Genomic DNA, 18,476 nt, shown 5'->3' with positions numbered 1-18,476 from the left:
ATTTCTATTAGCCTATTCATGAATTTTCCATTATACGTTTGATTTGTACAAATTAGAATGTATGTGTTAAAAGATTAAAGATTTTTAACCACCTTGTATCCTTTCTAATGCAAGGCAGTGTATAAAAAAACAAACAAAAAAGAGCTCTAGTTTAAAATAGGTCCAGGAATTCAATTTAAACAAAGAAAATAAGAAACCAGAGGCAAACCCTCCTACAAGATGATTATCTTAAGCTATCAAGTTTTAGTAAAAATTGAGGCACTGATCTTAGGCATCTTAGCTAGAACTATTATTATACAAAAGGTTGAATATTGTATTCTTTTTCATATAGTTCTTGTGTGACATATTTTTTTCCTATCCAGAAAATTTTAAATCTAATAAAATTGATCTAAATATCTGTATAATGAACCTTTCATGTATATATTTATTCATTATTAATAATGATAGCAGTCTTGTATATATTAAAACATATCAAAATGATTTTTTAACATGAGTTCAAATTTAGGTTGAAATGACTTGCTGTAAGTCACAAAATTAATCATTTGTCAAACCTCATGAGATTTCCAAATCTAAGTCCTGCTTTTCATTAAGTTGCATCATCCAACAGTGTCATCAAATGATGGAGATGAATTCAGGCAGCCTATTAACAACCTATGTTGACATAAGTGGGATCTTCAGAATTCTCAAAAGAAGTAAAAGATTGAATGACTGTCCCTGAGGAATTCATAATCTAATGGGCTTGACAGTACAGGAATACTGCTACTAATAAAAAATATGAAACGAACAAACATTTAAACAAATATACCGCCATATATTGTGGACTAAAATACTATCCTATCTAAAAACTGAGTGTGTTTAATTCAATTTCCAAGTATCTAAGTGCCTACTAGGTGCAAGCTATTATATATTAGGTACTAAGGTATTTTGGCTTAATTGGGATTATAATCTAATAGAATGATCTAGTTTAGGTTAATTTGCTAACCCTAGATTACCAAAAAGATAGCTAATGAAGTAGCATATTTTAATTCTAAGTTAGATATTTAAAAACAAAAATTTAACTACCTAATTTAAATACAATCATTAAGCTGATTACCATTCCTTGTAAGTGCTAGCTTTGGAATCTTTCTGATCTGGGAAAAGAATAACGAAAAATTGTGATATGATCTTCTTTACTATAGCAAAGCATTTCTTTGCTTTTCTTATTTATTGGAGCTAATTCATATGGAAGGATATATCACTATTTGTTGAATGGAAAACACTTGCCCCCTCTCTTTCCTAAACCTCACAGTCCTTGATTTTTATGGAGCTGTTGCTGTTACTGTGTCTGTCTCCTCTTTCACCCCCATTCACAGCTCTTCTCCTCCTGCTCTCTTTTGGGCAGTCCCATCTATTCTTACATTTGCCGGACTCCTAAACGAGGATCTTCAAACTTGACCTTTCTCACTCCAGCATTTCTAATTAACCTCTACACATTTCTTCCTTGATAGGTGTATTGCATCTTAAACTCAACCACTGAAACCAAACTCATTATCTTGCCTTTTTAAAACTCGCATCATCTTCAAAAACTCCTATTTCTATTCTGTATAACGAGAGTACCACGTATGGAATTTGCAGACTACTCCAAACAAAAGAACTTGGCTGAGGGTTGAGCAGGAGCTGAAACTATACTGTCCTCACAAGTGCTGCACTTGGGCCAAGGGTTAAGACTCTTAGCACTTGCTGCCCCTAGAGAGGATGCCTTTGTCTAGGTCACACAGAGAGGCATATATGCTATTGGAGGCCCTTGTTCTTCTAGTCGCCTATTTCAGAAACTCAGAACCTCCATTCCTTCTTCCCTCTTTTAGTCCCCCATATACTAGTATAATATGTTGCATTCACCTCTTTCTTTTAAAATGCATTGCATGGAGCCTAGTACAGCCTAAGGCCTCATTCCTGAACTGTTTTAACAACGCTTTCATTTAGCTCCTCCTCTGTGCCCTTACTCTGCCCCTGCTAAAGATTACCCTTCCTTCAAGCACAGTTTTATTGTGCTATTCACTGCTCAAAACTTCATGGATGCCTTATCAGCAAGAACAAACTCTTCAGCCTCTCATTCTTTAACCAGCTAGGGTTTAAAATATTTATGGTTCTTTGCACAGTATTTTGTATCTTGTAATCATTCAATAAATATTTACTGAATTATTAAATTTAAGATCTCCCACAATAGGTTCCCATTGGCAACTTCCCACTTAGTCCAACTAGTCCCCCACTTGTAACCTAGGTACCATTATGAATTACTTGATATTTACAGAACTGGTACCCAACATCAATGTCTTTATCACATTGGTATTGCCGCTCATTCACCTGGGGCATGCCAAATCTCACAAAGTCCACTCCTGGACCTTTTGTCTGTAGACTTTCCTTGTCCTATTCCTATTCTTGTTCCTTCTTTTGGACTGAATGCCACATTTTTATGCTTCACCATTTTATTTTCTTGTTTTATAGTCACCCTTAATTTGTGCCTCCCACTAGATGTTAAGATTCTTGAGGATAGCAAGTCTTTCTTACTTGCCATTGCCTCCTCTTGAGCCCCAAGTCCAATGAGGAATATGTAGATGAACCACGTCCAGCATGGCCAGGGGTGAACCTGAGGAGGGGCGGTGAAGGATTAAAAATTGACAAGAGAATACAGTTGGGACCAGGTGGATCTCTGTGCCTGGACGAGGAAACAGTGACACAGCCTGTAATCTGAAGCTTTACTTTATAGTCAGATCACACAAAGCAAAACAAGGGCAAGATGTTTACAATGTTCTTGTGAATTTCAAATCTGCTTCTTTCCTGTTGTTGCCATTCTCTGAACTCTGTCAAGCTTTTTTTATGCAGCACTTGCTGCACCCCCTGCAGCCCACATCCCTTAGCTACCTAGGACTGCAGGGTTGGACTATAAGGTCAAAGCTTACAACCATAGCCTTTTGGCTATAATTGTGCTGGGAGGGCTTTGACCTCCAAGGTGGGACTTGTATGTGGCTTTGCCACAAGTCAGTCCGAGGCTTGAACCTGTCCAAACATTGTAGCCGCTCTCCATACGTAGATATTAAAAAATATTTGTTATTGAAAACCATTACCCAGTTTTAAGTATGCCCAAAAGATAGACTAGCCATTCAATTTTTTACTTAAAAACAGAAAAGGATTATTTAGGAGTGTTGTTCTAAAAAAAATTTTCCTGGTCTCACAGTAAGAACCAATTTTGATATCCTTGGGATTAATATGTAAAAGTTATGATTGAGATAACTCATTCCACTTTTTTTTTTTTTTTTTTTTTTTGTAGAGAGATGCTGAATTTCAGGAACATGACAAGTTTCTGTCTCCAGATTTTCTCTCAGTTGCCCAAATCACCGAAATGCTAGCAGAAGACATAGATGGAGTTCAACAGTAAGCATTTCAATATTACAACCAAATGTAGAACAGTTCTAACTCTGCATCTATAAATGACCATAATATTCTACTACACATTTTAAACTTTTTTTACTAAATATTATATACACATGTATTATATATAGGTATATATTCAGACTCTGGAACACAAAAAATCTTAACCAACTAACTTTGCACCACTCAGTAGTCTTCTTTATGGGAGAAATGCATTTCAAACCAACTTGTTAATATTAACTGAGAGTAGGGATTTATTGTTAAAAGCAGCCTTTAACATATGCTATCTTCTACTTCTTTTTCTCTTTCATCCATAAAACCATCAATATTCACAAGAGCTTTTAGGTCTTCTGTGTCATCTTGAAAAGAATAAGTTGTAATTTTCTGTAATGTTAATAATATATTTTATTAGGAAATTCTGAATATTAGCCATCCATCTCTGATTTTCATTGGATATGAAGCTATATTGAGTACTCTGATTTCATACATTTGCATAAAAATGTGAATATAACTGAATTTATATGCAATAATGCTAATATGTGTACATATTATATTTAAGACCGTTGATTTCTATAGTAGAGCATTTACTTTGAATTCTAGTCAGATATATCCAACACACAAATACCTAAATGGTGTTTTTAGTAATCACTGATTTTAAAAATCATCAGCTCTAATAATGGAATCCCAATTGGCTGTAATGCGTGGAGAGTGGGGACGATGTGCTGTTCTGGACCGTAATGTCCCTATGTAAGATTTCTGCAGGCCAGTCATCCACATTTTAGCAGGGTATTGTGGACTGTAATGGGCAAATAGAAAATGACTCTGTCAGGGGTTATCATTTGCAAATCTCACAAATATTATGGAATAGAGGTGATTTACTACTGAGAAGGAATATGACAGATGTACTGGCTGGGAGAGAAATCTGAGAAGGGAAAGCATATTAAGAGCAGGGGAATACCAGTGACAGGCCTTTTCCCAAGATGCTGTTCACCTCCAGCACCTGCAAATCCTGCTGGAAATGCTGGTGATGTGTGATTCGACCATACTACTGACTCTCTGCATCTTTTTAAGTATATATATATATATTTATGCATATATATATAAGGCCAGGAACTGGAACGACCGATCACTATGACGCCCAATGCGGCCAGCAAACTGGCCAGATTGGGAGTGGGGCCGGCCAGCCAACCTCCCAGGGCCCCTCCCCCCAGCCAGCCCTGCTCCTGATCGCTCCCCCTACCAATCGGGGGTGGGGCGGGCCGGCCAACTACCCATGGCCCCTCCCCCCAGCTGATGGGCCCCCCACCGCATTCGGGGGCAGGGCCGGCCAGCCCACCACCCACTGCCCCTCCCCACAGCCAGCCCCACTCCCGATAAGCCCCCACCACCCCAATCAGCCCTCGGCCCCTCCCCCCAGCCAGCTCTGCCCTCGATCTGCCCCCCAACCCCAATCTGGGGTGGGACTGGCTGGCCAACCTCTTATTGCCCTTCCCCCAGTGCTGATGCCTGATCAGCCCCCCTCCCCAATCGGGGGTGGAGCCCGCCGACCAATCACCTGCAGCCCCTCACCCCAGCTGGCCCAGCCCGATCAGGCCCTGATCTGGCTAGGCTGGCTGGCCAACCTTCTGCCATCTCCTCCTCCCGACAGGCCCAGCCCCAATCTGCCCCAATTGGGGCTGGGCTGGCCGGACCCAAGCTGTGCACGAATTTGTGCACTGGGCCTCTAGTTAGTCAATAAAACTCTTTACTGATTTTAAAACAAGTATTTCATGGTGATTTTACCATTTTTATATAAATGAATGCTCATTGGGAATTCTGACTTTTAGTGTCAGAATTGATTAGTAAAATTCATTCATTTCATCAGCATCACTGATTATGCTTTTAAGTAAAATATTATTTTCTCTTATTAAGTAATCCCAAATGTTGTTGGTCATTGAAATGTAAAAGTTAGGTATTTAATACTAGGCAAAATAAAGTGATGCAAATGACATATTTAATATCGTTTACAAAGTATTTTTTAAAATATTAAATAAAAGATGTTATCTTCAATGCAATTAATATTAAGTAAAAGGTATTGCAGACAAATGCTTTCAAGACTTATTACTGCATCTTAAGTTGTACTGTGTATCATACCATCTGTGACAATCTTTATTTTTCAATTATTGGTTCTTTTGTTGTTTAAGATCTAAATTCTGAAAGTATTTTAATCTTTAAGAGGAGAGATCTAGGACAAAGGAAATGATACAGATGTTGATACAGAAGTTAGCACTATAGAAACAAGCAGATTTAACATAGGTGGACCTTTTAAACTGTCTCATTAATAGAAATCACCTGAAGTAATCTCAAATTTTAAGACATCACTTTTGAATAAATGACACCAATGTTATGCAAGGAGTCATTGCTCTGCAAAGTATTTTTTTGTGTGTTTTTTAAAATGATTTTTGTAATAGTAATCCGGAAATATTTACAATCAATCATTCATTTTTCAGTTAAAATAGCATCATTATAAATGGGGATTAAATACCTTTCAACATAACAGAAATATAATTTAGGTATCCTGTCACTAAGTGACAGAAGTATGCCAAAATCATACAGTCTGCAAAGCAATACACCTATTAAAAATAAATTATAGGAAATTAGCATCTTTTCTACCTTTTAAAATTAAAAGTTGTACTCCATAAAAGCAGCCAACCAAGTAAAACATTAAAGGATCATTAAAACATATTTGTGGAATATACTTCACATAAAGCTAAATGTCTGGGTACATTTCTCATGGCCTCCTAAGTACTATCAATTATATTTTAATGTAACTCTGATTTTATGAGTAGATCTACTCAAATCTTGTTTGAAACAATGATAGGAACAAAATTTAAAATAACTATTTAAATACAGAAATAACACTAAGAGATTTTTTAATAACCTTTCTATAACGGGGCTTCCATGAGCTGTTCAATTCTTGCCTTAAGGCTTATTTCTGCATATTATCATATTTAAAAAATAAAATGCACTCCAATTTCAAGAGCATGCAAGAATAATGTAATATTTTTACTGAAAAATTCTTGGTGAGATAGTTATATCGCTTATCAGTGTAGCAAAACTTCCTAAGTCACTATTAAGCATCTTTCCCTTTCCCTGCATTTTCTCATGCTCCAGCTGTGGCCATCTCTCCCCTTCCCCCTATTCATCTCTCCTTATCCCTAGAGGAAAAGCTTACAAATTTGACAGTAGGGTATAGAAACTGCAGTCAAACCACAGTAGTATCTTGCTCCAAATGCTTCCCTGCATAATCTCCTTTGGGGTGAAATAACTGAACCAAGAATAGAAATGTTAGTCCTGCACTTCAAATTGGAGGTTAACATCTAAATGGTACCAGGAGAAGAGGTGCAGGGGATATGGGAAAGAGGCAAAGGTGGAGGATGTCAAAGAAATTTCACCAAGATATTCTTACACAGGTAGTTACCTTCATTTACATACAACCAAACACTGAGTATACATGTAACTCTTCAGGCCGAATATTTCCATTTTTAAATGCAAAGCATAGAGATGGCAGATGAAGAGTACACTCAGAAGGAAGATTAACTACTGGAAACACAAGTGCAGGAGAAAGGACTGGGAGCACATACATACATACATACACACACATCTGAAGACCTAGACTGAGGTAAAATTATACTCGGTCTCCTAGGGGAAGAGAAAACCTTAAAATGCATTTCCAGAAGCCTTGGGTGCAACAGCACGATCAGGATGTAGAGATGGGAGCAGATGCTTCCCATATTCACAAGAATAGATTGTTTGTGTGATAGTGAAGAAATCATATCCCACTTCTTTCTTCTTTTTCCCTACTAATTAACAAAAATAAAACTAGACTCATTGACATAAACTTATGTCATACAGAAAATAGCTTGTAATATGGCCAGGTCTGAGTGCTAAGTAAGGAATATGCATATAAGACATAGCAAGGGGGGAAAAATTGAATAGGGTAAAGAACTTGTAGACATAATACTTACATCAGAAAAATATAGCCATGAGCAGATAAAAAATAAAGTAAAATATTTATCATGAATTTTAAAAATGCATGGGAAGCAATCACCACAAGGTTAATCAGAGTACAAAACTAAAGGAAGAGATACAAAATAAAAGGAGACAAAATATGTAAAACAGAGTAGGAAAAAAACAATGTTGCCCAGATAAAAATTTATAAAGCAGCCCAAGGGAGAATTAACACTCTGAAAACACTGAGAGACATAGAATACAGTAATGAGAAAAGTATATAAAATTAAAAGAAAATTGATTTGAAAAAATTTTAAAGGTTAAATAGAAAATTGTAGCTATAGAAAAAATGAGTAAATACACATAATTGGAATTCTTTTTTTAAAAAGAACAAATATTTAACAATCTAATTCCAGAACATTGTGAGGAGGAAAAGAAACTTGATTGTATAATAGAAAAAGATAATGATTTTCAGAGAAAAAAATAGTAGTTAAGTTGCTATACTTCAAAGATAGAAGAAGAGAAGGGAAGACTAGGAGAAGAAGGATAATTAGAAATGAATGAGGAGGAAGAGGAAGAAGACCAAATATGGTTTTATATTTTTACTAGAGGCCCAGTGCATGGATTTGTGCACTTTGAAAGGAAATTAATTAGAAGGTGGCCTGCGGGGTGGGACTGGGCGAGATGGGCAGGACACACTCTGGAGCCAACCTCCTGCAGTCTCTCCCTGGCCAGCCAGCTGCACCTGAGGCAGCTCCGGGGCTCGAAGGGCATCTGCGGAGTGAGCGGGGTCCCTCCAGCAGGTGGGGTCCCTCAGCCTGGCCTGCGGGGATCAGGCCGAAACCTGCAGTCTGACATCCCCCGAGGGGTCCCAGAATGCGAGAGGGCACTCTGCAAAGTTGCTGTCGCTCAGTAGCTCCGGCGTTGAGCATCTGCCCCCTGGTGATCAGTGCACATCATACCTACCAACCCGTCAGCCACTCGCTTAGCCTTTTATATATAGAGAGATATGCTCTTCCTCTCTCTCCCTTTCCCTCTTCTGCCTCTTGTCCTCTTTCTTTCTCTCTCTCTTCTTGCCCCTCCTTTTCCCTCTTTCCCTTTCCCTCTCTATCTGTCCCTCTCCCTCTCTCTCTCCTCTCTGTTTCTCTTTTGAATGTCATTTTGGACTTAGAATTTAGATATGAATATTTTTAGATTATAGAATTTTCATTCCAAAAATATTTATGTTTTTTAAAACTGAAAAAGGGACTGTTCAGTATTTAATCTAATTTTAATACCTGAATTTTTCTTTTTGTTACAGAAAATTTGCCACATTTCTGAATTTCAAAAATCTTAAAACCTGTTTAAAAGAAGCCATTCTACTAGATTATTATGTATCTGGATTTTTGTGGGCTAGAGGCATGGACTTTTCTGTTATGCAGTACTCAAAATTTATGACTTTACTAGATATCTTGCTTCATAATCTTAGAGGTAAGTACTTTCTTCTTTCTTTTAAAGAAAGGAAATTTTCTTTAAATTGTGTTGTCAAGCTAAGTTCCTAATTGTATTATGATTTCTTTAGTGAAAATTATATTTTTCCTTGGTGTAGCAAAACCATAGTCAGATTTTCATTAAGTTGTAAAAGTTCAAGTAATATTAAATAATATAAAGGTCTCTTAATAATTAATTTACCAGAGATATATTAATTTCATTTTAAAATCTTTTCAGTGGCATCTATCCAAAAAATATCAAGTAGTTCAGATCTAGTTGGATATTTTTTCATTGTTTGAGCAGTTTTCATCTCATCTTACCTAAAAATATTCCTGGGATATCTCAGGAGGACTAAAAGAGGAGGTACTTTGGTCAGTCTCAAACCCCCATTAAATAGACATTACTCATATAGACTTAGATTTTGTGACTGTTTTTCTTGTATAACATTGCAATCAGTTATTACAAGCAGATTGCAAATTTTTCCTTGGAGCAATTTTAAATGTGATAACTTTTGTTTGAGAATAAATAGAATTGCTTCTTGGGAGGAGGAAAAGAAGGAAATATACTTTATTTAATGCCAAGTCTGTGGTCTAGGTAGTTTATTTGGTCCTAAGCCTTAACATACATTACTGAACCTAGAGCATCTCCTTCCTACAGGGTGGGTGTGGTAACCACTGTCTCCGAGTTGAGCAGGCAGTCCTGAGAACAAGGTCGTAGAGCTGGGAAATGGCAGAACTGGAATTTGGGTCTCAGACTGTAAAACCAAAAGGCCATGAGCACAATAAATGTAAAGGTGTTGGTGTCTCAACTGAAAATGTCAGTTGGGAGGCATCTTCTTCCTTCCTCCCCTTTCTCTCTTGCCCTCCCCCACCGCCCCTCCTTTCTCTTTCTCCTCCTGTCTCTCAGTCCTCTCTTCCTTTCCTTTGTTTCTTTTCTCTTTGGTTGTTTGCCTTATTTTGTTTGTTTGTTTGTTTCTATTTTTTCTTGTTTTCAACTGGGCAGTTAGAGACCTTGCTCCCCCTAAAGAATTGTTACCATCATCCTTGCAAAATTTGTGGATGCCTTGTGGTCACTCAAAGCCTAGTCTGTTCTATGCATCAATTTCTAACTATACTGGTACAGGGGAAGTTTTTAGTGAGTTAGCAAGACTATAAAGAATCCACTCATGCCCTGTGTACTCTTACAGCTTCTAGTCACCCTTTACAAGGAAAGAATTGGTGGTTCTCATATGTGGGGAGAAGAAATTATTATTTTCCTTCTCTGCAAGTGCAATAATTTTATCTTTGCTTTTACTTAAGTATGTAGTGTCATGTTAAAGATAAATAACTATACCAATAGCAGATAAAGTAATTATACTTGGTAATGAAAATAAATATGATAATAACTGACCGATTTCCAATTATCCTGCACATAGGAAACAGGATATAAAGTGAAAACAAAAACTGAAGTCCTAGATACTTATTCTTGAGAATTCAGTCTTTCCAGTACTATAATTCAAGAGACATAATTTGTAATTAAGAGACATGATAAATAATATAATATTGTTTGAATTTCAAGTGTTAAGCCACAACCTTCCAAAAAGGAATTTTTAGTAAATTATAAAAAAGACAGACTTTGGCTATTTTTTTTCTTTGTGACACAAATGTTTGTATAATCTTTGAATACTACATTTCTTTAAACACATTCTTCCAACAACATTGCCAAAATCCTACATAATAAAATGGTAATATGTAAATTACCATCACTCCGCTACGCCCACGATTGGGCCAGCAGGAGGCGCAGGGGGCGGGACTCAGGGTGGCCGGGGTAGCTGATTGGGCCAGAAGGACGCTGAGCTCGCGGCGCCTCTGGCGCCGCGAGCTCAGCGTCTGTACCATGGCTGCCGGAGGCTTTCGGAAGGCCTGGGGCGCCGAACAGGTCCCCCGCGATCAAAGGCCAAAGCGGGGGACCTGGCCGCCTGTCTGCTCCGGCGCAAGGCCTTTCGAAAGCCTCCGCAGCGCCGGAGGCTTTCGGAAGGCCTTGGGCGCCTGCGGACAGCCGGACAGGTCCCCCGCGATCAAAGGCCAAAGCGGGGGACCTGGCCGCCTGTCTGCTCCGGCGCAAGGCCTTTCGAAAGCCTCCGCAGCGCCGGAGGCTTTCGGAAGGCCTTGGGCGCCTGCGGACAGCCAGCCGGACAGGTCCCCCGCGATCAAAGGCCAAAGCGGGGGACCTGGCCGCCTGTCTGCTCCGGCGCAAGGCCTTTCGAAAGCCTCCGCAGCGCCGGAGGCTTTCGGAAGGCCTTGGGCGCCGGCGGACAGCCAGCCGGACAGGTCCCCCGCGATCAAAGGCCAAAGCGGGGGACCTGGCCGCCTGTCTGCTCCGGCGCAAGGCCTTTCGAAAGCCTCCGCAGCGCCGGAGGCTTTCGGAAGGCCTGGGGCGCCGGCGGACAGCCAGCCGGACAGGTCCCCCGCGATCAAAGGCCAAAGCGGGGGACCTGGCCGCCTGTCTGCTCCGGCGCAAGGCCTTTCGAAAGCCTCCGCAGCGCCGGAGGCTTTCGGAAGGCCTGGGGCGCCGGCGGACAGCCAGCCGGACAGGTCCCCCGCGATCAAAGGCCAAAGCGGGGGACCTGGCCGCCTGTCTGCTCCGGCGCAAGGCCTTTCGAAAGCCTCCGCAGCGCCGGAGGCTTTCGGAAGGCCTGGGGCGCCGGCGGACAGCCAGCCGGACAGGTCCCCCGCGATCAAAGGCCAAAGCGGGGGACCTGGCCGCCTGTCTGCTCCGGCGCAAGGCCTTTCGAAAGCCTCCGCAGCGCCGGAGGCTTTCGGAAGGCCTGGGGCGCCGGCGGACAGCCAGCCGGACAGGTCCCCCGCGATCAAAGGCCAAAGCGGGGGACCTGGCCGCCTGTCTGCTCCGGCGCAAGGCCTTTCGAAAGCCTCCGCAGCGCCGGAGGCTTTCGGAAGGCCTGGGGCGCCGGCGGACAGCCAGCCGGACAGGTCCCCCGCGATCAAAGGCCAAAGCGGGGGACCTGGCCGCCTGTCTGCTCCGGCGCAAGGCCTTTCGAAAGCCTCCGCAGCGCCGGAGGCTTTCGGAAGGCCTGGGGCACCGGCGGACAGCCAGCCGGACAGGTCCCCCGCGATCAAAGGCCAAAGCGGGGGACCTGGCCGCCTGTCTGCTCCGGCGCAAGGCCTTTCGAAAGCCTCCGCAGCGCCGGAGGCTTTCGGAAGGCCTGGGGCACCGGCGGACAGCCCGCTGGTGCACCAGGTGCATGATTAAATCATGCACTGGGCCTCTAGTTACTTAATAAACAAAAAACTATGTAAATTCTTACTTGCATGGAAAATAGTAAGTATGCCAACAATAAGATAAAATGGATATTGAGATTATAAGCCGAAGACTTCAAAACAGCTACTATAAAAATGCTTAAATGAACAAGTGAACATTCTTGAAACAAATGTTAAAATACAAAGAATTATGAGAGTAATTGAAGATATAAAGAAGAAACAAATGGAAATTTTAGGATCAAAGTATATAATAGCCATAATTAAAATCTTTTTGGGTAAAATCAATAGCAGAATGGAGAGGAGACAAAGGAAAAGTCAAGGAATCTGAAGACAGAGTATAGAAATTATCCAGTGTGAACAATACAGAGAAAACATGAGCCAAACCTCAGAGACTGTGGGACAACCAAAGTTCTAATTACGTATTATCAGAGTCCTGGACAGATAGGAGAGAGCACAGTGCTGATCACACATTTGAAGAAATAATGGCTAAAAAGTCTCAAATTTGGCAGAAGATAAAACCTATAAATTCAAAAGGCTGATTGGACCACAGACAAGTTAAACTGAAAGAAAAACATCATCAACTAACTGGATCTAATTGATGTTTACAGAACAATACACCAGAAAACAGTAAATATTTTAGAAGAAAACAGTGGGAGAAAATCTTTACAACCTGGGGTTATACAAGAAGTTCTTAGAAATTGCCACCAAAACCTAACCCATAAAATAATTGATAAATTGGATTGCATCAAATTTTAAAACTTGATTTATGAACATCACTATTAAAAGAATTAAAAGACAAGCTACAGGCAGGGGAAACACGAAACACGTTTACAAAAAATTATTAAAAAATTATAAAAAAAATTATATATCTGACAAAGGACTTGTATTTATAATATATAAAGCATTCTGAAAACTCAACAGTGAGAAAACAAACCCTTTCAAATGCCCTGACAGTGTGACTCAGCAGTTGAGCATAGACCAGGAACCAAGGGCACATGCCTGGGGTTGCAGGATTGAACTCTAGTAGGGGACATGCAGGAGGCAGCCAGTTGATGATGTTTTTCTCTCATCAGTGTTCCTATCTATCAGTTTCCCTTCCTCTCTCTCTAAAATATCAACAAAAACATTAAAAAATAATAAGCAAAGCCATCAAACCCCATAACTTCTGTTTAACCATGAGGAAAACATCAGACAAATCCAAATTGAGGAACATTGTACAAAATATCTGAGCAGTACTTCTCAAACTGATAAGGTTATTAAAAACAAGAAAAGTCTGAGAAACTGTCACTCTAGGGGAGCCCCAGGAGACATGACTAGTAAATATAATGTGATGCCCTGGATGAAATCCAGGAACAGAAACAGGACATTAAGTTAAGTATAAGGAACTCTAATAAACATGAACTTTAGTTGATTATAATGTATAAATTTTAGTTTATTAGTTTTAATAAATATACCATAATGTAAGATCCTAGCTAATAAAGAGAGAATATGCTAATTAACCCTCACGCTGTTGCAAAGATGGCAGCACCCACAGCCAATAAGGAGGGAATATGATAAATGACTGCCCTACCCGCAAAGATGGCGACACCCACAGCCAATAAGGAGGGAATATGCTAATTGACTGCCCCACCTTCAAAGATGGCAGCACCCACAGCCACAAAAAGGCGGCACCCAGTCCCCTCAGCCCTGCTGGGGCGGCAGGCCCATGGCAAGGCTCTGCACACCTGCCTCCGGAGTCCCACAGTCCCCTCAGCCCCCCAGCCGCCCAGGGCCAATCCAAGGTGCAGGAAAACCTCGGATGGTGGCTACCCAGCCGCCCAGGGCTGGCCCAAGGAGCAGGCAAGACTCAGATGTCAGCTGCCCAGCCGCCAGGGCTGGCCGGGGTGCAGACAAGCCTTGGATGGTGGCTGCACAGCCACCCAGGACAGCCTGAGGCTCAGGTAACCAGGGCTGGCCAAGGCTTGCACTGCCGGCAGTGGCAGCAGCAGAGGTGTGATGGAGCGTCGCCTTCCCCTGATCGCCAGGTCGCCTCCCACCCCTGAGGCCTCCCGGACTGTGAGAGGGGGCAGGCCAGGCTGAGGGACCCCCCTTCCAGTGCATGAATTTTCATGCACCGGGCCTCTAGTATTATATAAAGCTGTTTATACACAAAGCATGGTTTATTACAGCAAGAATTCTCAGTACTATTTTTGTAATTTTTCTATATATATATATATATACACATTTATTCTCAAATAAAATTTCTCTTTAAAAAATGGACAAAGAATTTAATTCAAATTCTTCACAAAGTAAGATAAAAGGATGCAAAATGACATGAAAAAATGTTCAACATCACTAGCCACTGGGGACATGTAAGTTAAAATCACTCTGATACCACTACACACCTATTAGAATGGCTAAAATAAAAAAAAAAAATACCAAATTCTGAGAAGGATATGGAGCAACTAGAGCAAGAGTTTTGCCAATGCAAGATGCCACAGCTACTCTGGGAAATGGTTGGCAGTTTTCTTATAAAATTATATGACCTATTAGTCCCACTTCTAGGCATTCTTCTAATGAAATAAAACATGTTCACACAAAAAACCTGTTCGTGAATATTTTGTAGTTGCTCTATTCATAAGTGCCCCAAGCTGAAAACAGTCCAAATGTCTGTCAGTAGGTGAAGAGGTAAACAATGTACATACAATGAACATAAAATGGAACATTACTTGCCAGTAAAAATGAATGAACCATGATACATGCAAAAGTTTAGATGAATCTCAATAGCATCATACTGATTTAAAGAAGTTAGCCACAAAATATTGTACACTGTATGATTACATTTGTAGGATGTTCTCAAAATGATGATAGCTGTAGTGATGGAGAACACATTATTGTTTGCCAGAGACTGGGATGGGAAGAGGCCATGAAAGGCATGGGGGAGTTTTATTTATTTTATTATTTTATTTTTATTGATTCCAGAGAGGAAGGAAGAGGGAGAGAGAGATAGAAACATCAATGACAGAGATACAGAATCATTGATTGGCTGCCTCCTGCACGCCTCACACCTGGGGTTGAGCCCACAACCTGGGCATGTGCCCTGACCAAAAATCGAACCAACCACTGAGCCACTCTGTCTGGGCCATGAGGGAGTTTTTGATGTGATGTAACTGTTCTGTATCCTATTGTGGTGGTGGTAGTTACCTGATCTATCCAAGTGTTTAAGTTCATAAGACTGTACAGCAAAAGGAAAAGTCAATTTCACTGTATAAAACTTTAAAAAAATATGTATGTATAAAAATAAAGGTAAAAGATTTAATGAAAGCAAATATATATATTCTGTAACAAGAAAGAGAAACTACCTAGGAATAAATTTAAAAACACACTATCACATGATCTCACTTAAATGTGGAATCTAATGAACAAAATAAACTGATAAACAAGACATGTCCTAAGACATGGATACATGGAACAGATTGACATATCTCGCCAGAGGCGAGGGCAGGGATGGGAAGAGGCTAACCACAGAACATATATGCATAGCCCATGAACATAGACGATAGTGTGTGATGAAGGCCTGGGGTGGGGTGAGGGTTTGATGGAGTGGGCAAAGGAGGGGAAAACGGGGCATCTGTAATACTTTCAACAATACACACACACACACACACACACACACACACACACACACACACATATATATATATATATATATACACACACACACATGATTATGCACTGGCTGGGTGGCTTGGTTGTAGCATTGCCCTGGGCACCAAAAGCTTGCAGGTGTAATCTTCGGTCAGGGGGCAAATGGGAGGCAACTGATTGATGTTTTTCTCTCACATCAGTGTTTTTCTCTCTCTCTTTCACTCCCTCTCTTTTTCCTTCTCTCTCTCCTTTCCCCTTTCTCTCTCTCTAAAATCAATAAACATGTCCTCAGGTGAGAATTAAAAAACAACACTTGCACATCTTATAGAAAGAAAAATTCTAAGCATTTTTTCAAGATCACAAAGGAAGTTTTCAACATTTGGGAAAAACAACAGTCATTGAAAGATTCAACATCATAAAGATGCTAAATCTCATTAAATTAATTAAAAATATTAATATTCTAGGCCCTCTCTGTGGTCAGAGCTAAGAAATATATGTGTGTATATGTATGCATATGTGCATACATATACACACATATATATCAACAGTTTTTTTGTTGTTGATGTTTTGTCTATATGATAGGTTACTAGATAAGGTGATTCTAACAAAAACATAGGAAATACACACAAATAGCCAGAAAAACTGTCTTTTAAAAGTATGATAAGATGTAGCATATATTGCTATTAGAAGTATTAGTATGTAGTAGTGTTTATGAAATCTCAAAAATTTAAACACAGTGGTGAATGAGCAGGAAGACCAAAAGTTCAGAAATAGACTCAAGCACACACTGGAATTCAGTATTTGATAAAATGACATCTCAAATCTGTGGTGAAAAAAATGTACTATTCAGTAAATAATATTGGGACAACTAGGTATCCATCTAGAAGAAAATAAAATAAAATTGGATCCAGCTTCTCTCTGTACATAAACCAGAATACATTCCAAATGGATCAAACAGAGGGATAGAAAGATGGCGACCGGCTGGAAGATAGGGAGAGAGTGCGAGTGAGGAACCCATAGAGGAGAGTGTAGACGTGTGGTGTGTGTGTGTGTGTGTGAGCTAGGGTCAGTTAGATTCTGCACGTCTTCCAAGGGGCTCCCTAACTGGGCAGTCCTAGACGGCGCAGCCCCGCGCACAAAGCGGACACTTCTCAGCGGCTGGTGCGGACGTGGAGACCACGCCATCTTGGGAAACAGAGCTGCCTGAGACGCGGATCCTGGCTTCTGACACAAACCAGGACCCTGCAGCCACTGGGGACAGAGAACTGCTATCACAGCTTCAGACCAACAAACAAGAATCCAGACTTCTCAGCAGAATTCCGTGAGTCAAAGAGCCTACCCCACTCCGAGCAGGCGCTGATAGCGCCATAGTAACTGATAGACCCGCCCCTCCCCCAAGCTGCTGAACGCTCACAGGCACGCCTAGAGCACAGTAACTGATAGACCCGCCCCTCGCCCAAGCTGCTGAGCTTTGCGCAGGGACGCGCTCCCCACCAGGGAATTTGGCGCGGCACGGGACAGAAGCAGCTCCCGGTCGGGGAAATCTGTCAGCGCGCACAGAGGGCTCCCCTTCGGGGAATTTGGCTTGCGGGTCACAGCTCCCCCTTCTGGGAATCTTAGGGCGTGCACAGAAGGGCTTCCCTTCAGGGAAGTTGGCGTGCAGGACGGACTCTGCCCCCCTTCCGGGACTTTGGGAGAGTGCACCACAGAATCAGCTCACCTTCAGGATTTTAAGAATGTGCGCTCTAGCCGGTTTGGCTCAGTAGAGAGAGCACACACAGGACGCAGCTCCACTTCAGGGAATTTGGCACGCCGGACACAGCTGCCGGGGATCCCTGACTCACAGCGCATTCACACTAAGAGCCAGCGACCCCAATTGTTGGTGCATGCACACACAGGGACCCTGATTCTCAACGAGAAACCTCACAAGGCAACAGAGACTTTGACACTCGAGTCTTGGTGCAGACACAGGGAAACTCTGACTCCTGGCACATCCTAAGGATCTCATTTTCGGCGCATACCAACAGTGTGGTGCAGACAGGGCCCCTGATTCCAAGTGTGCACACGAGACCACACAGAACACTGGGGACACTGACCCTGGGCAAGTCTGGTTCCCACCAACCAAAGGCAGCCACACGTCCTAGTGTCAGAGCACTCCAGTGAAACTCGGGTGGAGCGAAGTCCCCACAGCACACGGCCCAGGTCCACACAAATGGAAACTTGAGCTTTCTGGTAATAGCCAGAATGGGGAAATGAAATATCTCACAGAGGAAAGAAAATGTGGAGTCGCCAAGAAAGGAAATTAGTGAAACTGAAGCTTGCAACATGACCGAAAAGGAGTTCAGAGTAATGGTCGTGGAATTTATACAACGGATGGATGAGAAAATCAACAACTTATGCAAGAATCAGGAAGAAATGAAGAGTGATATAGCTATAATCAAAAACACCATGGAAAGTTTCAACAGTAGACTACAAGAAGCAGAGGACCGAATTAGTGAGTTAGAAGATCAGGTACAGAAACAAGCTCAAGCTGAACAGCAATTGGAGAAAAAAATTAAAAAGCAGGAGGAAAGCCTAAGGGAGCTTCGGGACAACATGAAACGAAGTAACATGCGTATAATAGGGCTGCCAGAAGGACAAGAAGAGCAGCAGGGTTTAGAAAATCTATTTGAAGAAATAATGACAGAAAACTTCCCGGATATGGGAAAGATAAAAGTTACGCAA

The 18,476-nt window shown here is 41.4% G+C and overlaps 1 protein-coding gene across 1 annotated transcript in view; it reads left to right on the top strand.

Moving 5' to 3' along the window:
* The window catches only part of CABCOCO1 (ciliary associated calcium binding coiled-coil 1), a 122,720-nt gene that overhangs the window by 5,808 nt on the left and 98,436 nt on the right, over positions 1 to 18,476 (top strand). The window contains exons 2-3 of the mRNA XM_079793702.1: positions 3,308 to 3,411; positions 8,699 to 8,868. Of these exons, the coding sequence (XP_079649828.1) occupies positions 3,380 to 3,411; positions 8,699 to 8,868 (202 nt within the window). The 5' untranslated portion in view covers positions 3,308 to 3,379. The remainder of the gene's footprint in view (positions 1 to 3,307; positions 3,412 to 8,698; positions 8,869 to 18,476) is intronic.

The sequence above is a fragment of the Cnephaeus nilssonii genome (assembly GCF_951640355.1).
Source record: "Cnephaeus nilssonii genome assembly, chromosome: 16".
Taxonomy (NCBI): Eukaryota; Metazoa; Chordata; class Mammalia; order Chiroptera; family Vespertilionidae; genus Cnephaeus; species Cnephaeus nilssonii.
The sequence above is the reverse complement of the archived record's forward strand: the minus strand, read 5'-3'. Positions and strand labels throughout refer to the sequence as shown.